Consider the following 15,820-nt stretch of genomic DNA (forward strand, 5'->3'; position numbering starts at 1 on the left):
AATTTCTCGTTATGCACCATCCCGACTCTTGCGTTCTTCTCAAAGATGTCTTCTTTGTATCCCCTTTTTATCTAAAGCCCTCTCCCGCCTTAAACCTTTTTCACTGACTGCCCGCGTCTCTGGAATGCCCTTCCCCTCAATACCCGACTAGCACCCTCTCTATCCACCTTAAGACACACTTGCTTAAACAAGCATATGAATAGCACTGTGGATAATACTGGACACATGATATAAAGCTTAGCCCCCTGCAGACGCACTTACCAGAACTCCCTCCTACTGTCTCTGTACGTTCTCCCTACCTACCAATTAGACTGTAAGCTCCTCGGAGCAGGGGCTCCTCTTCCTAAATGTTACTTTTATGTCTGAAGCACTTATTCCCATGATCTGTTATTTATATTATCTGTTTTTTATTTGATTACCACATGTATTACTACTGTGAAGCGCTATGTACATTAATGGCGCTATATAAATAAAGACATACACTACAATACAAATAGAAAAGCTAAATCTCCTAAGATATTCTGTTTCATTTTAGTGCAAGGAGAATACAAAGGGACTGGTTCTGCATTGTGCACTTTCATTCCAGGTATCTGAAATCAGGGGGGAAGACAACGAAGTGTTTGCTTTTTATTTTTGTAACTTTCACAAATTAGATTGCCTGTTTTTTGGAGCTGGTGCTCATGCTGTGTGCAGTATTGTACTATATCTGTTACACACTGGATAGGCTATTGACCTTGTGCAAGAATTTATTATGCAGGAATTTAATTCTTATTGTAAGTTCTATATTATTTAACATTGAGTGTTTGGACATGCATAACCCCTTGATAACAAATACAGTTTGAAACATTTGGGTCTATCTCTAATTCCCAGAATAGGCATATGAAGGAAAATGTTTAATTCACCTGTCACTTTTGATTGGGGAGCTGTGTTCCGCTCCATTCCCCTTCTGGCAGCTGTAGAAAGCAGCAGGGAACAGAGAAGCTACTATGCTTATGACTTGAAACAGTTTGTGGTGATCAAAAGAGAGCGAGATACAAAACCTAGATCTTAAGTGGCAAGGAAATCTGCGTATTTTTTTTTTTTTTTACATTTATTTTTTTCATCTTTATTTTAAAAGTGTTATTTTTTTTTTTATATGGACTTTCAAAGATTCTCAGAATCAGAGGCAACATTGATTTAAATTTTTTTTGTTTTTTTTTAAATCTTGTCCTACTTTTGAGTGTACAATCAAAATATACAATTTCTGTATAATATACTGTAAATAACAATGCAGTGTATGGTAGTATGTATCTCTTCTCCAAAGTGCTTAAAATCTATCCCAATGTATTTTTAAGTGACGTTACTGTCAACCAAGTCAAATAGGTTTTACAGTGCATTATAAAAATGACATGGCTTCATATATCTTGGGTGCCAGGTTACTATGTCGGGTACATACCCGAAGAGCGAACTGAAGGACGACTGCTTTCGTGGTACAACTTTCTATCATTACCCTGCTTCCCAGTGTCGCTCCCCACAGTACGTTGTGTTGCACGGTGCATTGTGGAGCACAAGTTTGAGCAGCAGCACAGTGATGGACATGCGCTCTAAACGGAGAGGGTTGCCAGTCCTCAGAGTATGAGAGTAGGGGTCTGTATTATTCATGTGGGTTTGTTTTGGTTGTTGGTGGGATCTGTATTGGTCATTGGTGGTGAAGTAGGGGGACTGTATGTTTAAGGGTTCTATATTGGTTGTTGGGGGTCTCTATATTGGTTGTTGGGGGGATTTCTGTGTTAGTCATTGTCTCTGTAGTGCATAATGGGAGGTTTGTATTGGTCGAGTAGGGGGGGATCTCTATGGTCAAATACAAAGGTGGCTTCTTGATCTAAACTAAATTGTTCAACACCTGATTTTATTTATTTTTATATTGGTTATTTTTTAATATTGGTTGTATATTTTTTTATATTACAACGCTTTGTAACAGGTTAAACTCTATCAAATACCAGTAGTATACTTGTGCACTAGTGCAACAACCCAGAAGGAAATATAAAGTAAAATGCTTGGTCCCTGATTTGTAATGTAATGGATGACCATGCAAGAAGTGCACTAGAACTCATTACTAATGCCTCTGGCTTCTGCCAATAACTGTCCTTTCCTCCTATAGTAATCGGGCATTTAAGACAACAGTGAGGAAAGGGCAGATTTGTCCTCTCTCCGACAAATTAAACCCCAGGGGGATTTTTAATGAATATCAATGCACTTGAGCCTTTCAGTACCATAACCGACATCAGAATTCCCTCCAGACAGCTGAGTAGAAAATACAAATGTGTGCCACTTTCTGACTTGTAGTTTAGTTTAGCTCATGTCGTGTGAATATACATTTATTAATGTGTTACAGCTACATTTTTCAAAGCGATATACAATGGTATGTACCCAGAGCAGAAACCCACTTACTAGAACAGCAGAAATGTCACATTGTGTATGTCTCCGTGCCACATTGAACGCAATCAGGAGCCTTGCTATGTGATGTTGCTCAAATAATCTTACTTTTACCACCTGCTGCAGACCAAATAAATCAAACTACACGAAATTCAAAGCATTTCTAAAAAGTGCCCTTTTGTGTTAATTGACTATGCAATTGCAGCTCCACCATTAATCACTTCTCTGTGACCCAGTATGATCTACTTGTGATTTATCTGCATTTCCAGCTGTGCAGGTAACGTGAAGTCACTAGGAAGTAGGGAAAATAAATAGTTTATCCAACGCTGTCATACATTCCTTATTTCTACTTTTCATTCTGATGGCGGGGATTATGTATCCGCACATACTTCACTCGTGTGTCTTGCTGTTTAGAAGCGTCCCGTTTTAAATTATTATGGTTTCGCTGAATAAGTCTCCTTGTTGCATTATAAAATCTGGGCACAGTTTCAAACTGTCCACTTTTAGAATTTGTATTGTATCCTGTTTCATGCTTCTATGAAGTGAGTTATCAAAACAACCGCATTTGTACTCTGGTGTTATCTCATACCCAACGCAATTAGTTAAATTTTGTCACATTAATATAAACCGGTAGTATAAACTTAGTGCGTGTAATGTTTGGGAAGTGTGACTTCTTGAATAATATTTCCAACTGCCTAGAGTTCCTGTGTATATAAACCTATTTTACATAGTGTTCCAGTCACAAATCCTAAATATAGTAGTAAAATTTTTTTTTTTGATTTAATGGTATTGTTGTTTTAGCTTTCAAAAGTTATTTATGACTAAATAGAAAATGTATATATATTTATATATACTGTATATATTAATCAATAGCAGTCAGTATGTGCCCTGTTTTGTATGGATATATAGTAGAGAAGGAACGAAAGTTAACACTAGGTTAAGACTGGAACCCAGATGACTGCACTCAGAGTGTAAGTGAATTAACTGTCGTAGTCGGGGCATACAGTATCCCACTAAGGAGTTCGTTAACTCCCTTCAATTGTCACATTAAAGTGAGTATAAATCTCATAGACACAGAAAATAAAACAGTTTTATTTATAATTATTCATAGCGACGACGAATAAAATATAACACAACAATGTTAAAATCCCCAGATAAGGTGGCTCAAAATGGGTGATAACTGACTGAGTTGTTGTTATCAGTCAGAGCTATTATATAGGATCCCAAAAGTAGGTTCTAAATAGAACCTGCTAACAACTAAATCAGTGTACTCCTGTAGAACTATTAACCCTTAAGATACACTCTGAGTGCAGTCATCTGGGTTCTAGTGTTAACCTAGTGTTAACTTTAGTTTCTTACATATGCCCATATCCCAGTGCACCTGAGTTTACCTATTTGATGTACTAGGAGAGCGTTGATTCATTTTCTTAGTTGGATATATAGTAGAAACTTTTAATTTGTCGAAATACATCTAATCTTGTGTGTTCTCGTGGCAAAGTGTGGAACGTTACATAATGTAAACTATTCCAATCTGGTCTCAAGTGTTGTTGTAATATACATAACCCATTGGACCGCGCTGCAGAATATTTATTTTATCAAATGTTTTACCAGGAAGTAATGCAATGAGAGAGTTACCTCTCGTTTTCAAGTATGTCCTGGGCACAGAGTTATAGTGACAAATATATGGTTACAAATATATAGTTGCATTAAGGGAAAAGGGTTATACAGTACTGTACATTATATACAAGACATTGCATGCACAGTTAAAGATAATATGTATTATAGGCGTATATAACAGTTACAGACCGGATTAAAATGTGAGACGGCTTTACATTTGAAAGAACTTAGACTGGTGGTGGCTATGAGAGTCTCCAGTAAATTGTTCCAGTTTTGGGGTGCACGGTAAGAGGAGGAGGAGCGTCCGGATGCTTTGCTGAACCGTGGGACCATGAACAGTCTTTTGGAGTCAGATCTCAGATAATAAGTGCTGCATCTGGTAAGGGTGAGGAGCTTGTGCAGATAGGCGGGTAGCTTGCCCAGAAAGTATTTGAAGGCAAGACAGGAAAGATGAACTTTGCGCCTAGACTCTAGTGATGACCAATCTAGTTCTTTGAGCATTTCGCAGTGATTTGTGTTGTAGTTGCATTGGAGAACAAAACGGCATATTGAGTTGTAGAGGGTATCAAGTTTGCAAAGGTGAGTTTGGGGTGCCGTGCCATATACTATGTCCCCATAGTCTATAATTGTCATCAGCATCTGCTGTGCAATGCGCTTTCTGACCAGCACATTATATATATATATATATATATATATATATATATATATATATATATATATATATATATATATATATATATATATATATATATATATATATATATATATATATAATTTGTTCCTATATAGTACACCTAGTTTGGCATACGTTTTGGATATCAGGGTATCTATGTGCAACCCAAATGTTAAATGGTAGTCAAGCCATAAGCCCAAATATTTTAAACTAGTAACAGGGGATAGGGTAGTATTAGAGTTGGTTCTGATCTGTATCTCCTTCATTGGAAGCAGAGCAAAAGGAAAACAAGCGCACACACCATGAGTGCCCTATGTACACACTGGTGATACATTAAGTATTTAATTATATTGTTTATATAAGAGGAGGGTAGTGCAGCTCAAGAAGAGGGGACTCAATCCGAAGTCCCAACAACAGAAGGATAGAACAGAGGATCAGGAGCGCAAATACATCCAAGTAATATATAAAAGAAGAAAAAATACAAATAGTGCACACTGTATATAATATACAATAATAGTGTAGTGATATGGATTTTTCACTCACAATAGTACAGAGGCAAGAAGGCAGTGTGGTTATTCCAAGTGACCAACTCTGGGTGTAGATCCCTCAGAGTCAGGAGGAGGACTCCATGCATAGAGAATAGAGAAGGCACAAATAGTGAAGTATTGTTGATTTAATTAAATAAACATAAATAGTTACACTTACAGAAGTGCTGCAGAGACAGGCAATTAGACCACCCTGGGTCAGATGTAATGGAAGGCTGCTGGGATCCTGGTTGGTATAGATGCCTGTGGTGGCCACCCACAGTCAGCAGTCCAAATCCAGGTAGGAACAGATGGTATACGTCCACAGTCCTCAAAACAGTCCACCAAAACAACCTCTAAGTCTCCAGGCATCTCTGCTGTATCCCCAAACGCGTTTCACTCATAGGCGCTTCTTCAGTGGTTCGTGTGAGCTTCTTTGTGCCTTATTTCTTCTTTTAAACTCTCCTCCGATGTCGCTGACGTCATGCCCCGTGATTGGTTAGGAACCAGGTAAACAAGAAAAATGCTTCAAAGTCCCTACCAACATGGTTCCTCATAAAGCAAGAGAAAACTTTCTGTATGAGCATACAAAGCTCCTATTGGGGAGTGAAAAAACTCTTAATGAAACAAGGGAAACTTTAATCGTTTCTCAAATTGTGTGCAAATATGCTAATTAACCAAATACAGTCATACATCTAAACATCTAAAATACTAAACACAAATATATTTAATTTACACAATAAAAGACATATAAACACTATTTGCAATTACAATGAAAAAATTGGAAGTGTGGTAATTCTAAAAACAAAGGAAAATATCATTAGTCATTAATTTCATAGGGATATCAAAAATAACATCCTACTCCTATATAAAAATACAGAAAATAAATAATACACACTCTTTAAAATTAAGTATATAATAGACATAAAAAGGAAGAGGGTAACATTTTTCAAAAATAACAGATGAAAAGGGAAATACCCAATAATAATCATACTAAAAAGGCATTAAAATCAAAATCCACATTTAAACCGTAAGGATGTAATGGGTTTAATCTGTGTATCCAGAATGATTCACGCTGTGACAAGTGTAACAGCCTGTTGCCTCCTCTCCAGTTTAGATCTACCTGTTCTATCCCAAGATAGACAAGACCATTGGGGTTCGAATTGTGCACTTTTTAAAAAATGTAATGGTACATTGTGATTCCAAACCCAATGTGATGTCTGAGGTGCCCCAATATTCTTACCCTCAAAGGGCGTGTGGTTCTACCTACATAATATGTGTCCATGGTCAGAGGATAGGGCTGTGGGCAAATAAGATTGTCATTCACATACATGTGTATCGAAGCTCCCTTACAAGCTGTAGGAAGATCATTAATGAACACTGAGAAGCGTAGGGGGCCTCAGAACAGAGGCTTGCGGGACAGCACAGGTGATATCCAGGGGGTTGGAGTTAGAGCCTGAGGTGGACACATGTTGGGATCTATCTGATAGGTAGGAATGAAACCAGTTTAAAGCATGTGTCCCTATTTCAGAGCACTGGAGTTTGTTTAGCAAGATAACTTGATCAACAGTATCAAAAGCCTTCGCAAAATCTAGGAATATTGCAACAGTATATGTTGGCGCTTCACACAAAAAACGATGATAATAATAAAGTGTTGCTAGTTAATGTATGTAACAGAATCATATAGTGATCCACCTTGCTCTGTTTATCACCTAGACATTTCTATTTTGTGTCATAAAACCATTCGTAATTAAGAAATAGTCAAACACACACATGATTAGACTTTTTAGAATGAATGTATTTGTATTTTAGACTCCTAATACAATGTGTATATTGGACATGAGGAAGCAATAATGGTTAGCAATTGGTGAATCACAGTTTGTTAAAATTTGTGCTATTATGTTGTTACCTCAATTTCCATGTTGTTACTTTATTTAAAGGCTGGAGATAGCAGCGAGGATGAAGATGTCATTGGCCCACTTCCTGCAAAAGGTCCTGTCCAATCCAGTGTTGCTGAAGATTTTGAGCGCAGGGCTAGGAAAATGAAGCAAAAACTTACTGTAGGAGATGATGTAAGATTATGTTTTTTGTATATAAAAAAAAATTCCGTTCCACAGTATATTTACATAATATTTTTAACGCTTGTGTCCTTGGTAACAAAATATTTGGAATGTTTTTAAAATCTCTATATAATCACTTTTGGTGATTTGAACTAATTTAGCACAAAAGCAGTGCTTCAAGGCAATATTGCATTTCCACAACCACTTATTATGACTCCATTGGCTCATGACATGAGTATCATTAGAAGTAGTCCCAACTTCATTTTGCATACACATCTAGGATAACATGCTGCTTTAATTGGATGCTTTATTATTGGAAGCATTATATTGAGCTCATTACAACAGTAGTTGCTAGACACATCTGAACACGCGCATACATACATATGCATGTTCAGCTTCCTTTTTTGATTGTCTTATTAAAGGATGGGTCCAAGCAGCCTGCAAGAGAGTCGTGGATGACAGAGCTTCCCCCTGAGCTGACAGGCTTTGTACTGGGCCCAAGAACCTTCAAGAGAAGAGCTGGCGAAAAGTCTGGAGACAGAACTGCTTGGACAGATACCCCTGCTGACAAGGAAAGAAAAGCTGAGGTGAGGATTACTTATTTATTCTCTGCCTGCTCTTTAGTGCATCAATCTGTCTGCCCATGACTTTATCCACTCTCCAAATAATTAATGTCTGTTGAGAATCCAACTGTTTTCGGCTAGCAAGATTGACAGCCCTACATTCTAGTATTAAAATAAAATCTGAAAATGATTAGCGCCATTGCTTTTCCCAAGAGGAGCCGAGACTAATTATAATCTGTGTTCTTGAGTTTTCTTTTCAACAGGCCAAAATCAAGGTGGCAGGTGTTTTGAGTTTTTTTGATGTGGATGTAATTGAAATAAGTACATAAACAAACCAAGCTGTAAAAGAGGATAATACAATAAACAACACATTGCAGGAATTCATTATTTCACTTTTATTGTTACACAAAGCATATGTATGGTCCTCCTGAGGGGCCATTCAGTAATATACCATAATAAACTAATTTTTATTTTTCCGATTTATATTTATGGTTAAGCATCAAGATTCACTTTCATCCTTCTGTTGTACAAGAACTAGCATATGTAATCAGAGGTATCTTCGACCCTGTTATTTTAGTCCTGGAAGCGCTGCTAATAAATAGAAATTTGTATCATTTCATACTAAAGAAGCCTAGATCTTAAATGTTGGTCATGAAGAAACGCTGATTCTTTTGTTTGCCCTGAACCCCTTTAACACCATCACTGCCAGAGGCAGCAGTAATACGTTGCAAAGCAATGCATTGCTGTTCCATTTGGCAGCAGAGGAGTTAATGCACCAACATGAAAGAAACATACAATCGGGTATATAAGAACCACTAGGCCCACCTAGTCAGCCCATTGCCTATCTGCTGTAAAACCTTGACCCTATTTGATGCGTGACTTTTTTTGGTGTTTTAGGATAGCCTTGTGTTTATCCAAAGCAATTTTAATAACCTTACTGTATTAGCCCCTACCACCTGTGTTGGGAGAGTACTCCATGAATCGATCACCCTTTCCGGAAATACTTCCTCACATTTCCCCCTAGCCTGCCACCCTCCAGCTTCAGAGAGGGAAATGTTGGTCTAGTACTTCTCTTTCATTGAAATATACTTGCCTCCAATACTTTGAAACCATTTATGAATTTCAACGTTTCTATCATGTCCCTGTCTCCCATCTATCCTCTAAGCCAGGGGTGCGCAAACTTTTCAGTCTGTGCCCACTTGCCTGCGCTTCGCCCCACCCCTGCTCGCGCTCCCCTGCTTACCTTATCTCCGGTGTCAAATTACGCTGTGGGGTCACGTTGCCATGGCAAGGTGTTACCCGAAGCCATTGGAGACAAGGTAAGGAAACTTAGAGTCCTTGCGCGGTCCCAGGAATTTAATTTAAATGTTTTGGAGAAGAGCACGGGGGCCTCTGTAAGCGCCGCGCCCCTCCGTTTGCACACCCCTGCTCTAAGCTGTACATATTACGGCCCTTTAGTCTTTCGTGTTAAGTCTTGTGCTGTAGATCCTGCACCATTTTAGTAGCCCTTCTTTGCACAGTCTCCAATTTATTTGTCCTTCTGGAGATATATTATCCAGAACTGAACACGGTCCTCTGGGTGAGGTCTTACCAATACTCTATGAAGTGGCAACACTAGCACACTCTGCTGTTAATATTTCTCCCTACTCCGCCTAACGTGCTGCCTGCTTGCTTTCCTCATTGCTTGTGACATTGCTTGCCTATTTTTACGTTAACTGAAATAATGACTCCCAGTGTCTCCTCTATAGTATTTGACATTATAGTGCCATTAATCCTGTAGTCTGCTTTTGTATTTTTGTGACCCGAGTACAGTAGAGTCTCGGTTATCCGACTATCCGTTTTATCCAACATCTACGGCCCCACTCTTCTCACTTATCAGGCTTACTGGCAGCGGCAGACGAGGAGGACCGAGGACCACCATGTCAGCAGAGCAGTGGAGGTGTTACACGGCAGGCGGTGGCGGAAGCGGCAAGAGGAGAAGAGCATTGGCACCATGAGAGCAGCACAGGAGAAAAGCCGGGCAGGAGCTGTGCTGTAGCAGCAGCAGACACCGCAAGTCGGTAAAGACTTCTTGGTCGGACCGCTGGGGAACGCTCCTTCCCGTCCATTCTCCTGTGCTGCTCACGTGGTGCCAATGCTCTGCCGCTGCCGCCGCCCGCCATGTAACGCCCCTGCTGACATGGTGGTCCTCGGTCCTCCTCTTCTGCCACCGGTAAGCCTGGTAAGTGAGAAGGGGGGGGCTGCAGATGTCGGATAATACTTTTCGTATTTTCCGTCATTTTTGGTTATCCAACACGGTATCGGCCCCGTTTAGGTCTGATAACCGAGACTACTGTACATGATTGTGCGCTTTTTGGCCTTAAAGTGTAGTTGCCTAAATTATTCATTTTGTTTACCCCCTTCCCCTGGAGAGTCAACCCTGTTGCAGATCTTTGTGTCCTCTTTAAAAGGGCAAACTTTCCCTTCCAGGCCATGTGCAATGTAACCAATAAAGATATTAATGAACACCGGTCCTAGTATACAACGCTGAGAGACTCCACTGGTCACCTCTTCCTCCTGTGAATGTAATCCGTTTACTGTGCAAGACGTTGCTAGTCCAACTTGTAGCAAAGGGTTGAATAAGCACAAGTGGTGGTCAGCCACTGAATAAGGATCTTGAGCATCATAACTGTTACATTTATGCACTGGCGCGTCTGCAGCGTACGAACACTATGGAAAAATATAATAAGTGGGCTAAGGGTCAATCACTCCTTGAGAAGTCCCAATAATTACAAATAACGGACAGAGGATATTGCTGCTTTAATACAGAGTAACTTTTGTATTTTTTAACACTGTTCTAAAAAAAAAATATACGTATGCAATACATTGCATGTGCCCCACAGAGCCTTGCATAGCTATATACCATATATTGTGTGTACATATATATTATTAATTGTTTTTGTTTTTCTACTTTTAATACACATTTATTTATTCTCTTGACATCAAAGGAGAAACAAGAGGCAAAAGTGTCAACCAGTAAAAGTGATGAAAAAGCCCCGTTATCGGAAAGAGACAAAAGATTGGCAGACCAAGTATCCACCTACAATGTAAGTGTTATAGTGAAAGTCCTGTCTCCCTTTGCTTTCACATTAAAGATTAAAGTGTACCATAAGAGAGGGCTACCTATTTGCTCTCCGGGTAAAGTGCCACTGTTCACATTGCAATGGTTCTTTAGCTAGAGCAAAGAGGATTCTTCTAACAAAGGAATTACTGAAAAAGGTACTGTATAATAATAAGCAACAATATGGACTGTGTAAATGTTACGACCATACTGTAGGTGTTTCAGTGAACAATCTGAATGTGATCTTGTCTGTTGAATATACCATAATTTAAAACCAGAGACATAACATAAAACACAGACAAAGCTCAGTGCACATCCAGTAAAACTTATACACGGTACAGTGCCTAAATATACATGTATAGATAACTAATAAATAAAATGGTCTTTTAGTTTAACATTTTGGCCAAATTGTTGTAAGCCCCTGAGCCAACTGCACGGCATACCACATCTCAAGGGTCCCTAACACTAATATAGATTCTTAATAACCTGTGCATTGCCAGGAAGATGATTTATAGTAAATCTGCTTTTCCTGGTAATGTACAGGTTAATAAAAGCTTCTATCAGACTTAGAACTTTGCAACTAATTTTGACAGATTTACTATAAATCATTCTTCCTGCCAATGCACAGGTTATTAAGAATCTATATTGGTGTTAGGGACCCTTGAGATGTGGTCTGCCGTGCAGTTGGCTCAGGGGCTTACAACAATTTGGCCAAAATGTTAAACTAAAAGACCATTTTATTTATTAGTTATCTATACATGTATATTTAGGCACTGTACCGTGTATAAGTTTTACTGGATGTGCACTGAGCTTTGTCTGTGTTTTATGTTATGTCTCTGGTTTTAAATATATATAATATATTGCCATGCTCAGTAGCACTCCTCTGTGAAACTTACATGCTTATATATATGTTGTGGGTATTTTGGGGGTTCAATATGAGCTTGTAGGTGTTCTGTATGTTTTAGAATATACCATAATAACACATTTTCACTATCATTATGTGCAATAGGAGTCATGTTACACTTTCTTTTATATATATATATATATATATATATATATATACACGCACATATGCTCATATACACACATATGCTCATATATGCACATATGCTCATATACGCACATATGCTCATATACGCACATATGCTCATATACACACATACACACATACACACACACATATGCATATCTACATATACACACACACACATACATATATACATATACATATACACAGTGTTCGACAAACCTATACATTTGCTCGCCCCGGGCGAGTGGATTTAACCCCCGGGCGAGTAAATATTGGCCCAAGCAGCACACGTTTGGTACTAGGTGGCGAGTAGATTTTTTTGTGTGGCGAGTAGATTTTTTGGTGATTTGTCAACCACTGCATATACATATATACATACACACATTTATACATATACGCACTCGCACTCATTAGTCCCCAATCCACTGCAATTAAGTAATGGATCTGAGCTTTAACTAATCAGGAAAGCTGCAGAACACATTCCATTTTTATACTACAAAAAAGGCCAGTACAAAGATTATGAATCCCCATATAAAATTGGAAATCAAAAACATTTGTCAATATTTGATATGTCACTTTGTACTCTGCTTGTGTTTGCCACACTTTGCTGTCAGGATTCCAAAAGATCACAATCTCTCATGGATCTTCACCATAAAAAACTAAAAAGGAAAGCAGAGGAAGAGAAAAATAAGCAGCAGGAGAGGAGGCCGTTTGACAGAGACCAAGACCTTAAAGTGAATCGCTTTGACGACGCTCAGAAGAAAGCCTTGATACGGAAGTCGAAAGATTTGAATACCAAATTCTCACATGGAAATAGCAGTATGTTTCTGTAAGGAAGCAGGAAGCATGGGGAGGAATGCAGGAAAGGATTTTGTATGAATGCTTTGCTGCTGCATGCATATATAGGGAAATAATACTGCAGTAATGCCAATGATTCTGCTATGCATTCAAGGCAATGGACATTCGCAATTGGGCTCCCTTCTGTTTTTGATGCAAGTAAAACTGGGCACAGTGCAAGTGGGACTGATACGATCAGTTGGCAAAGCCTGTAACTCAGGCACTGCTCTTGACCTTGTTAGTGCTGAAGGGTGTAAGTGTTTAATTCAAGTAAGAAATGCCCTTGCTACACACTGCCCTCTCACATATATTTCCAGATGTTTTACAGACAAGGATGTGTGTTTAGATTTAGTAGTATGTGTCTGTTTTAAATGTCCTTCTCTTTAACGCTGTGTTATCCTCCAGCTGAAAAGAATCATCCTTCCCAAAGATAGAAATTGTTTTTTTTTTTTTTATACCAGTATCTTCTGCTGTAATCTCATGGTATCCTGTGGGGTTTGCTATGCAGCCTTGTAAATGGCAGTGTTGAGGGAATGAGAATCTGCTTATGTACAAGACCTAACTAAAGCTTTACTTTTCAATAGGATCTGCTTCTCATAAGCTGACATCATTTCTTTATCATATGCATGTCTGGTCATCTCTAGAAACTCTCAGGAAACCAAGCGGTGTTTTAGAGGTGGAATGAGCTATTCAGTCCATCTCTTTAACATGTTTTTGGTAGAGGCATTGCAGAACCAAGTAATGAAAGCGCCTCTGTAGTGATGGGTTTAAAACATTTAAAAGCATTATAACAAGCTACGTAGGAAGGGCGTTTCAGAAACATTGTACACCCTTTTTTTTGTTTGTTTTTTTATTATAGAAGAATGTCTTCTAGTTTTCACTCTTTTCATTGAATGTCTTTATATTGTGAACTGTAAATGGTCCTGGATTTGAATCCGGTTGGCCTGCCTAGTACAGTAGTTTGAGGTGAATAACAGGCCGATTGGGAAAGATGATGCAGGAGAGATTGAGTGAGAAGCACAAGACACAGAAGGGAGGGCCAAGTCACATTTTCATCTCTGTAAAGAGGTTGGAGAGAGCTGGCAACACGGGTGTTGGCCACTAGCCATTACCATGCCCGATGCTGATCCAAAGGGGACGTAATCAATAATCTCAATTGTCCATTTTTTGCTTATTTTCCTAATCCAGGCATGATTTTAGCATCCTAATTTTTTGTTTATTTTTTGCTGGGCACAACGCTCTTGTGGACCTCATTATGTGAAGACGTTTGATTAGACAGAAATGTTCTTATACTTGGGACAAAAGGGCAGATTCATTAATCTGCAGTGCGGTGTATCACACCCCGATTAAGCATTAACAGCCATTGATTTTAAATCCCAGCAAATGTGTCGGTAAAGGAGATGTTGCATGTTTAATATCTGCCCACAGGCATTACTTTTAAGAAATAATGTATAACAATGTCTAAGCCATTATTGGTATGGGGTTTGTACAGCATATGATTAAAACTGCAACATAGCCAACATTTTTCTGATTTGATTTTTTTGTTCTGTACATGCATTTAATAAAATGTGTTTTTGAAGGTACTGATTTAATTCCTGTTGTCTTTTTGACCATGACATAAGAAAGTGCTAAAAGTAGAACAGTTCAAACTGAACTGCAGCCTTTGTTGGTCCTGGAGAAATGCAGATTTGTTGTATTTTGTGGTACCTTTTAGGGGACCAACATTAGGGTTCTTGATAGATGACCATACACTTGAAGAGTGGTTTAAGGTTTAGAAAGCTCTGAATACTATCATTTCATCTATGAAGAACATGAATGTTCGTCTCCCTACAAGATATCACAACCTAAAACTAATGTAAAGGCATACCCCGGTTTAAGTACACTCACTTTAAGTACACTCGCGAGTAAGTACATCTCGCTCAATAGGCAAACAGCAGCTCACGCATGCGCCAGTCAACACGTCCTGAACAGCAATACCGGCTCCCTACCTGTACCAAAGGTGTGCGCAAGCGGGGAGACTATAGAGCCTGTTACACATGCGTTATTTACATCAGTTATGCATGTATATGACGTTTGCAGTACAGTACATGCATCGATAAGTGGGGAAAAGGTAGTGCTTCACTTTAAGTACATTTTCGCTTTACATACATGCTCCGGTCCCATTGCGTACGCTAATGTGGGGTATGCCTGTACACAAAAATAGATATTGGGTACATTTTTGTTTTTGAACAAACATTAAATGTTTAGTAATAGTATTATTTATATAGAACATGTAACCCCCCTATTGGGATTACTAATTTGTATGTAAAGGGTTAACTATTGTAGGTTGTTGCAAAGTAATCGAAGGAAAAACAGGTGCGCAAATCACATCAGGACATGGAAAAGAGTGAAAACACAAAAATAGTGCAATATTGTTTACTCCAACAGATAATTTCCATGCTGGAAGTTCTATAAAATTTGCACTCACGTGTTTAACGTGAAATGAAAGCGTTGTGGTTATTAGAAGTTACCAACTTATATCTCCAGACAGGTACTCCAGATCCATATAGAGGGGGGAAATCCATATACAAAAAAGGGGGAAAGCAAAAATAGTATAGTACTGGTTTTAATGTTAAAAACACAAAGTATTCCACTTACATAAGTGCCTTTGTTTGAGAGCATTCAGACCACCCTGGGTCATATGGTTAGACAAGGATATTCACAGCAACAGCATCCGCTCCACGGCCGTCACAGCAGGTACTGGGCTGATTAAAGTTGTCCTCCACTCTGGATGTCATCAACAAGGGCTTCTTAGTAATCTCTGATTTACCCATGCGCGTTTCCACTGCAAAGTCTTCATCAGGGGCTTAATCTAACTTCCCTCTATGTTTCCCTCCCTTAAATAACCCCCTGCATTAATTTTCAAATTTGCGGAATGTCACTCATGACGTCATCACGTCGCGCAACGCGTCACGTGACGCATCGTCATGCAGCTATTTGCATATTTCGTGTGTCAAAACCT

The 15,820-nt window shown here is 38.8% G+C and overlaps 1 protein-coding gene across 1 annotated transcript in view; it reads left to right on the forward strand.

The window, feature by feature from the left end:
- GPALPP1 (GPALPP motifs containing 1) overlaps positions 1-14,402 on the forward strand; it is a 49,796-nt gene extending 35,394 nt beyond the window's left edge. The window contains exons 5-8 of the mRNA XM_075591109.1: positions 7,170-7,301; positions 7,712-7,876; positions 10,840-10,938; positions 12,597-14,402. Coding sequence (XP_075447224.1) covers positions 7,170-7,301; positions 7,712-7,876; positions 10,840-10,938; positions 12,597-12,815 — 615 coding nt within the window. The 3' untranslated portion in view covers positions 12,816-14,402. The remainder of the gene's footprint in view (positions 1-7,169; positions 7,302-7,711; positions 7,877-10,839; positions 10,939-12,596) is intronic.
- Positions 14,403-15,820: the final 1,418 nt, after the last annotated feature.

Source organism: Ascaphus truei, chromosome 3, assembly GCF_040206685.1.
Source record: "Ascaphus truei isolate aAscTru1 chromosome 3, aAscTru1.hap1, whole genome shotgun sequence".
NCBI lineage: Eukaryota > Metazoa > Chordata > Amphibia > Anura > Ascaphidae > Ascaphus > Ascaphus truei.